General features: G+C 36.0%; 1 protein-coding gene and 1 pseudogene across 2 annotated transcripts; both read left to right on the top strand.

Moving 5' to 3' along the window:
- The first annotated feature begins 564 nt into the window (after positions 1-564).
- LOC121962446 (GTPase IMAP family member 7-like) lies at positions 565-4,053 on the top strand. The gene is made up of 2 exons (XM_042512702.2): positions 565-732; positions 1,814-4,053. The coding sequence occupies exons 1-2, from the start codon at positions 726-728 to the stop codon at positions 2,668-2,670; spliced, it is 864 nt and encodes a 287-aa protein (XP_042368636.2). The 5' UTR covers positions 565-725; the 3' UTR covers positions 2,671-4,053.
- Positions 4,054-4,927: 874 nt separating this feature from the next.
- LOC121961857 (GTPase IMAP family member 7-like) lies at positions 4,928-8,061 on the top strand (annotated as a pseudogene). Its single transcript, XR_015775737.1, has 2 exons — positions 4,928-5,086; positions 5,661-8,061. The product of XR_015775737.1 is annotated as a GTPase IMAP family member 7-like (transcript).
- Positions 8,062-9,377: the final 1,316 nt, after the last annotated feature.

Below are 9,377 nucleotides of genomic sequence, written 5' to 3'. Positions count from 1 at the left end.
AATTCAAATATACAGTGTTGTATTTCAGTAGTTGCACTCTAAATTGTGTTATTTGATAACCAAAATAAAGTCATTTTCTCATCATAATTTCCTGAGTTTCCCAACAATAACATCTTATTGTTTCAACTTAAATTGTTCAACAGACTAAGCTTACTGGCCACATTTGTGTGGTACCACAGCTACTTTAACTGAGGTTTTCATTCATGTTATGTTTATGTCAACTGTTAACATATTGTGCCACTATAGAAGAGGCTGCTACAACCTATTTTCAAGATTTTATAAGTGATAGGAGCAAATTAGAAGCTGTAAATCACTTCAATTCATCAGTGTCTTGTTGAGCTGACCATCTGGCAGGCGGTTATTTCCTGACTTATTATAAAGGACCAGTCTGTGGAGGTTAATAAAAAAGCATAACCGAGGAAAACATAACAGAGAGATGAGAGATAGTCACAGTATAGCTGTGTGACTGTCGAGAGTAATTTGCATGCTTCTGTGACTTGTTGACATGTAACAGAGCTGAAGCTTGTTAAACTATGGAAAATCCGGCGTTTGTGCATTTGTGTAAAAATAGAAGCGCACTACTTGATATGCTCCTCCTATTAGCGTGCCGACAAGAAACAAGTCAGACAGGTGACAGGACAAAGTGAAAGCCAAATGAAAAGACACGCAGCTACAACATCCTCAAGATCCCAAGCAAATTCAACTGATTTCTTTTCTTTGAAAGCATGGATGGTAAGTTCTGGTAACTTATTCTGAGTAATTCTGTGCCGAGAGAACTCAGTGTTTACATAGGTTTATGTATATGTTTTAATTATGTAAATGGCATTAATACTGTGTTTAATTACATTACATTTTTTATAATGATTACATCTATTGGTATTAGTATTCTTTTAAAAAGGGTTTAAAGGGTTGCCTAAGCAGTCAATGGTACTTTTTATCCATTGCACTACATTTAATATATATATATATATTGCCCTTGTGTTATAACTGAAGTTAAACTTTGAAAATTAACCAGAAAAAAACTAAAAAAACAAAAAAGAAAAAACAAAAAGGGCAAGTTAAATGAAAAGAACAAATAAAGGAAATGAAGTGCAAAAAAGGGATTAAACATCTTAATATTTATATGAAAATAATTTACATATATAATTATGTTACACTGTAGATATAGTTCTGAGAATGTTTTTTCCCTTGCTATAAAAAAAATCATTTTCTAATTTCTTGCAATTTGCGGGATATTTGTTGCTCATTGCTTTTTCCCCATATTTTTGGGAGGAAGGTAATGAGCAATGACAGAAGAAATGACCCAAAAACAACATCAAAAGAAAAAAGCAGCATGGAAATGGCTCGAAATGGCCCTAATAAAAAGTACAAGAAAATACAAGAAAATAAATTCATTCATTTTCCGTAACCGCTTTGTCCTTGCAAGGGTTACATAAAATTTACTTTTTTTAAAAAAAGAATAAAATAGTAATAACAACAACAATAAAAATAAAATAATGATAATAATGATAATAATATTTTTTAAAAAAGTAAATGTCTACTAATTTCTTGCATTTTGTGGGACATTTCTTACCAAGCTGCTCATAGCCTTTTTCTAGTGTTTCTGAAAGACATCACACCAATGTGCTCAGGGTTCACAGGTTTCTTGTGAAAAGTGTCTGAAAGCAGCACAAGGCAAAGATGTGGCACCAGGTTTCAAAGGGTTAAGTTTTCAACCCGATTGTCAGCAAAGTTTCATTACTTTTTCAGTTATTTTTCTCACTGAGACAAATTAGATACATTTCACAGACACAGAGTCATTTTTGTCTTCTAGCATCATCAAGCAGAAGAATTGTGGTTGTGGGAAAAACTGGAGCTGGGAAGAGCAGCCTCGCCAACACCGTATTTGGAGAGACTGCGTTCACGGTAGACGATTCACCCAATTCTGGAACGAGCAGATGCCAAGCACATACAAAATTTGTCCATGGAAGAAGCATTACGTGGGTCGACACCCCTGGGTTTTTTGACACAGAGAAATCTGAGGAGGAGCTAAAGAAAGAGATCGGGAAGTGTGTCGTAGAGTGCGCTCCCGGGCCTCATGCTTTTCTCATCGTGCTTCAAGTGAACAAATTTACCAAGCAGGAGAAGGACATCGTCGACAAGCTGAGCCAATATTTCTCTGAAGAAGCTCTAAAATATACCATAGTTCTCTTTACTCATGGTGACCAGCTCCCTGAGGAAGTGACTATCGAGCAGTGGGTCGCTGAAAATGAAGCTTTGAGAGATCTGGTGAGGAAGTGTGGAGGTCGGTGCCACGTTGTTGACAATAAACACTGGAAGAAAAACAAGCAGGATGAATACAGGGCCAACGAGTTCCAGGTGAAGGAGCTCCTCAAGAGAATAGATGGCATGATTAGGGCAAACAAAGAGAGCTACTACACCAGTAAGATGCTACAAGTATGTGATAGACACATACAACATGAGACAGGAAAAATTACACAAGCACATCCAAACATGCCAAGAGAAGAGGTCATTGCTCAGGCTAAGAGCAATGTTCTGGGGCGTTGGGTCATAGCGTTTTCTGGTGTTGCAGCTGCAGTATTTTTGGGAGTTTTCTTCGGTGGGAAAATAAAAGAAGCGCTATCATTAGCAGTTGCAGTAATAATTGCAGGGTTCAGTCTAGCAGATTAACATGAAGTTAGTTGTGTCTGCAGCAGTGAACTTTGGGAAACAGAGCAGGAGCAACACGTGGTTTTATAGGGAGTGATGGAGCTGACAGAGCTGACTCACTGTAGAGAAGCTGAGACTGTAAAGTGTAAAGAGGTTTGGGACTAAATAATTTTGATATCATGATCTGTAATAGGATTTGTTGTTGTGTATAACTGGGAATGCCTCAAAAAGTTATTGTCAAATGCAAAAGTTACTGCAAGTACAGAATCAGTCAAATGTATAATAACTATGAGAACTGGAAATTAAATGTATTTTATGTTGTGCTGTCCATCAGACTTCAGTGCATGTTGCACAGCCCAGTCGCTAAAAGAACATGTTTGCACTGCATGTTTCTGCTACTCATATATAAGGTATACTTCTGCATTTCATACACATAAAAATTTCCAAAAAAAGGTTGTGCAGATTACATGTGTGTGAGCTGACTCTGTTTTTGTGAGGCCGAGGGGATGGTAGATGGCGTAACACCTAGGCAAGCCACAGACCATTATGAGACCAACAAACAACAAAAAACAGTTGTTCATTAAAAAGACACTGAGGCAGCATTTTAAGCGACCTATAGGGCAGGATATATATCCTGTCTTGACTTTTAAATGATATATCATGTCTTTACTGTTAAAATATATATCTTATAAATTGTATTATTATATATTTGCAGAGCTGCCATTAACAACATTGTAACAGGGAAGTCACTTTACCATGCAAAGCTATGATGATCAGCACACTGTTGTGTTACACAAAGGGAGTGACACTGACAGAGGAGCACCAGTAAGACCAGTTTTTAATTGAATAGTGTGATCTTTTTATGTTGCAGCTACGCACACATGCCTTCTTGCAGTACTCAAGTATTTCTATGATAGATGATTTCTATTTCTAGTATTTCTGTGATTTTTAGTGACGCATCTGACCTGACGGTTTTTTGTTTTTGCAACAAATAGCAGCATATTTTAGGCCAAACAACAATCCCTGTTTTCTTGTGCCTAAACATAAATGCACATTAATGATTTGCAGAAACATATAATGCCAACAGTTATTCTGGCCTTTGTACATGAAAGATATCTGCCTTAAAAGTTTTTGCTGAAGGCTTATTATCAGCCCAAGAACGCATTGTATTCTTTTTCATCTTATATTGTTTGACACTTGTTGATAGAGTACTTTTTATTTGCTTTCATTCCTTTCTGTATTATCTTACCTTTGTGTGTAATTTAAGTAAAATCCTTGGTATTATTTGGACTGTTGTGTGTAAGATGATGATAATGTTGACAGATTATCCTAGCCTTCCTTAACTTTAAGGATACTTTTGAGTCTTGGTTTTATTATTATTCAACAATAAATCAGCAAATCCTCTGAGTGTTTTTTTTTTTCATTAAAACATCTTCGTTCATCTCATCAGCTCAGGACACTGGTGTTTATAAAAATGCTGAGCTTAGTCTTTGGACTGCAAAGTGCACACCTCAGCAACTTTTGAGAGGTGTGGGATTTGCTGCAACTTTAAACCGGGACAGTGACGGAAACTGGACGAATGGGGCGGACCATGTTGTAGTTTATTAAGATTTAAGATTATTTTGAGATGGCCCTCTTCGTTCAAGTTTTATTTTATTAAAATGGCTATAGAGGAACATGTGATGAGCTGAGTATACTTCAGAGTATACAGCTCTGAACATTCGCAAACATATCTGATTTCCCAAATGATACCGGGTCAGAAAGAATATCTCGGTTGGTTGCCAAGGTAACAACACACCCAACTTCCTGCTTCACCCTTTATTGTAAGCCTTGCCTATCCTGCCTGACTGGTATGAGTCAGAGTTTTGTTTAATTTTTCATGAAATGAAAGAAAGAGAAGGCTGAAATAGCTTTCATTACATGCCCTTAAATGAAAAAAATAATATGAAACTAAATGTAAAAAAAGAAAAATCCACATATGCATGAGTATGTTTACAAGGCTCTTTTTGTTATTAAAAAAATAATGCACAATCTAATTCTAAAGAATAACCACAGACATAATTTTCTAGGTGAAATTGTTTTTCTAGACAAAAAAACTAGAAATATTCAACCATTTGGAATAATTTCAGTAACTTCTAAGTATTTTTGTCTTATATTATGACAATTTTTGGGTTATGCAACCATTTGTGGTGAAAAATTACGATTATAGGTGCTTAGGTTTCAGTAAATCGATGCCTGTATAATGCATTTGAATGAAAACAAGTGCAATGTGTGTGGATCATTCCATCAGCCTGCAGCCAGGAAACAAGTCAGACAGGAAGGGAAAAAAAGCGAGAGGCAAGTCAGAGCAAGAAAACAAGAGAAAAGACTCACAGCAGAGACGGTTCGTGGATCTCGTCATATTTTGTACAGATTTCTACTCTTCACAACATGGACGGTAGGTTAAGCTTATTTTTTTGCCGTTGTGTCAACAATGACCACCAAATGTAATTCAAACATTTGAAATTCTGTACCATTTTGGGTCATCCTCAAAATTTACAATAATTTAATAGCTGGGAAACTTTATCAAAACATATTTTAGTGGCAATAATTTTTGTATTTTAGTTTGAAAAGCTTATTTTTTATTTTGTTCACTTTTTTTGGTATCATGTCATTATGATTAAATGAGCTTTAAAGAATGTCACTACTAATCAAGGTTTATCCAACCAGGATTTGGGGATTATAATGAATCAATAATGAATCCCCCTGCTGATTTGAAGAGATTTAAGATTCTGCTGATGTGTATCTATCAAGTAGTTCTGGTCTTTTTCTGTAGCTAAAAAGGAATTATGAAACATAACTTTTGACATGCGGTTTTTAACTTATGTCATTTCTGTATGCAAGCCTTATGTTAAGTGCGTCATAATCCTTGTTGTAAAATAAATTAAATGGGAAATATGCAGCCAAGGATGATTTTACAACTAAGACACAACATACTGATTAACTGACACAAAGTCAATTTTCTCTTCAAGTGTCAAATACAAGGAGGATTGTCCTACTGGGAAAAACCGGAGTTGGAAAGAGCAGCCTGGCAAACACCATATTGGGAGAGGCTCACTTCAAAATAAACCATTTTAATGATTCGAAAATGCATTGCTCTCCTGCTGTAACCAAATTTGTCAACAGAAGAAGCATCACTTTGATCGACACTCCTGGTTTCTTTGATTCAGTCAAGTCTGAGGAGGAGCTGAAGCCTGAGAAAGTGAGGTGTACCACAGAGTGCGCTCCTGGGCCTCATGCTTTTCTCATTGTGCTCAAAGTGGAGAAATTCACAGAGCAGGAGAAGGCCGTCATCTCAAAAATTTGTGAATATTTCCCTGAAAACGCTCTGCAATATGCTGTAGTTGTCTTCACTCATGGTGACCAGCTCCCGGAAGGAATGAAAATGGAGGAGTATGTGGCGCAAAGTCAGGGTTTGAGTGATCTGGTGAAGAAATGCGGAGGCCGATGCCACGTTGTTGATAATAAATACTGGAAAACCAGCGAAGAAGACGACTACAGAAGCAACCAGTTCCAGGTGGCAGAGCTGCTCAACACCATAGACAAGATGGTGATGGAAAACAAAAGAGGATACTATACAGATGAAAAGCTACAAGAAGTGGAAAGAAAAATACAGAAAGAGGAAGAGCGAATCAGACAGTCATCAGCAAAAATGTCTCAGGAAGAGATCAGGAATCAGGCTAGAGGCAATGTCTTTAAGAATCAGGTGAACAATGCAGGGCAGACATGGATTAGAGGTTTTATAGGTTTTACAGTTATAGCTGGATTATTTGTAACTGTCTCTGCAGTGTTGATCAATTCAAAATTTTGGAGAGAATTTTGTTGGTACCGCAGTTAAACCAAGAATCAACGGCACCAGCAGTGGCAGAAGTGGTGAAAGAACAAGCTGAGGCAGCTTTAGATGATGTGTCTCCACCAGCCAGTACAATAGGACAGGTAATTGAGTTTGTCTTGGACAAACTGTACAACTTGTATGAAAGAACATATAATCCCCATAATCCATTTGAATGAATAAAATGAGCAACAGCAGAAGTCTTAAGAGAGGTTGATACAAGGCATAAATTGTTGCAACACAATCTACCTTGGAAGTATTTGCTAAGTTTAAGGTGAATTATTTTTGAAAACCACTGCCATTGGCAACTGGCTACCAAAATTAGACACAGGGATTAACTGTATCAAGTAAATTCTATTAACTAGTTTACTGCTACTTTTGCTATATCTCTGAAAGATGAACCCATAATCATTTCTATAGTAGTGCCCTCAGGAATAAGGTGGATACAGCTTATATGTAATTATTGTTTTTCCAAATGTACGCCAGTGGTTGTTAACCACATGTCCCATAATAAGTTCCAAGGTGTCCCAAGAAAAAAAAGGTTATAGTTTATTTTCACTATTTTACTCACTATAGAAGTGAGCCCAATGGGAGTAAGAGTCATAAAAATGACTATTCTGATCATCGGTCACTTTCTCCACAATTATCTCCTCAACTGTGGTTGACAACTATATAAGTCTGATCTTCAACATATTAACATCCAAAGTCTTTTTAGATGGATGTTCCTGAAGCAAAATCAATATAAACTGAGGTTGTGACCTAGTGTATGTTAATATATATTTAGGTGTCCTTAACACAAAAAAGGTTGAAAACCACTGGTGTAAGCTATAAAATTCCATAGTTTAAGGTTTAATTATTTTTACCATTGAGTTATGGTCATCCTTTGACTGTTCTTTAAACTTGGTGCAGATTCATTTTAACTGTGATTACTTTTCTTAAAATACTGAGTAAATTAACAGTAGATTTGTATAAAAAATTTAAATATATATGTGTTTCTGACACATTTTGATAAATGATCTTCAAACTAAAGGTGGGTGATGGGATATGAACTGTTCATGGCTTTTAGGTGTTTCTAACTATTCTGTTGTAATTAATTTTACTCATTTTAAGGAGCATAAACTGTAAAAATGTTGTAGAAATATTGATATATTCTGAATATTTGTATATAGAAATGCATTGGACAGTTAATGTTTTCTTTTGGCTTAGGCTTGAGACATGCCTGCATCATAAACTGGAGGTTTAGAGCATAAACAAGTGGACATTTAGAGGGCAAGGAAGGTCTATAATGAAAGCTGCTCGATGTACATTATGAGACATGTAAAATCCAGCATGACTAATACCAACTAAAAGTCTGTATATCTCTGCCTCTGCTTTGATTTTAACCAATTAAAAAAAATCTTTTGTGAGCCCCACGACTTTATAGAAGTATAATACTATATAAATGGTGTACCCTTCAATGGTGTTGATTTTCTATTTTTTGTGTCAACATGAATAACCTTGTTATAAATGAATCATATAACAATAAAACAGCTGATCAGCAACATCTTGTCAGTTTCTTTTTTTCATAGAATCATTCACATGTGCTGGGAAAAGATAAGTTTGACAGTGTTCATATTTTTATTGTCCATTCAAAAGAAGAAAACCAGTAATGAATTCATCTTAGCAACGTACTGTTTGTGTCTGCAAAAACTGCTCGTCCTCTGTGCTACGGAGCTCCTCTGTAGTCCAAAAACTATATAAACTGTTGCATTGGATGCCGAGTTACTTCATAATGCTAACCATGGGCACTGTAGTTTGCATACACAATCCTGCTACTGCAAATACTTACAAGAATAGAGAACGGGTAATAAATGATTCGGAAAATACTCCCCAACAAATGCACTATTAACTATCAGCTTATTGAATGCCTTTTTGAGTTGAGTGTGTCACTTGCAGTTTCAATGCAATCACAATTTCTGAGGTTCCCAAAAAAGCAAATAACTGTAATTTTTATTTTGTAGTATTCTTAAAGATCAGAATTGCTTAAAAACATTTCAACACATACAAGGGAAAAGTAATGTGGCTATAGGCCCAACACAAATGCCTTTCGGTTTTCATTCTGTTTCATTCTGTCAACAGAAATGCCCTACAGTCAGGTGCTGCATATAAAAACATATTTAAAAAATTCCTTTCCACTGTCTCACTCAGAGACCAAAAACTCTCCCTGATCGGGTATGAAAAGGTGCAGCTGCCTCCCTCTTTGACAAGATATATATAGACAAAAACATTCCATTTATTATGCATGATAATCTTAAAGTCTTTAACAAGACACGCAATGCTACAAGATTTGTTTTGAAAAAATCTGGTCAATTATAACTACCAATGATTGTTTCATCATATTTAGTTATGAAAAATATGGACCTCTGAAGGAAGTGAATGTGGTCATGTTTTTGAGGGAACCATATCTTCTCTGTCATACCTGAATTTATTTGTTGCCAACAGTTTTCTGTACATGGCCACAAATTTCCCAAAGTCTGACATGCAGAGTCAGTGTGGGAGGAGTATCACCTTCAGTTCAAGTCATTGTATTCTATCGTTACCATCAATAAACAAATAAAAAAAAAAAAGCAATCAAAATAACATTCTTTTCAACCCGTACTTTCCCAACCAGTCACCGCCCTAAACAGCTGACGTGCGGACAAACTGTAATCTGCATCACAAGGCTCCACTTCAACCTGCTCGTCTTGAAACTGTCATGCAAGCATTCATTCATCATTCATCTTATGCTATTTCTGTAATGTCCTGTTTACTGGAATCAGTAAAACACTTCCTCCCAGTCTAAGGGCTCTAGAATGTAGAAATAAAAAAAACATACTTC

Source organism: Plectropomus leopardus, chromosome 23, assembly GCF_026936395.1.
Source record: "Plectropomus leopardus strain MGB_pleo_1.0 chromosome 23, ASM2693639v1, whole genome shotgun sequence".
Lineage (NCBI taxonomy): Eukaryota > Metazoa > Chordata > Actinopteri > Perciformes > Serranidae > Plectropomus > Plectropomus leopardus.
The sequence above is the reverse complement of the archived record's forward strand: the minus strand, read 5'-3'. Positions and strand labels throughout refer to the sequence as shown.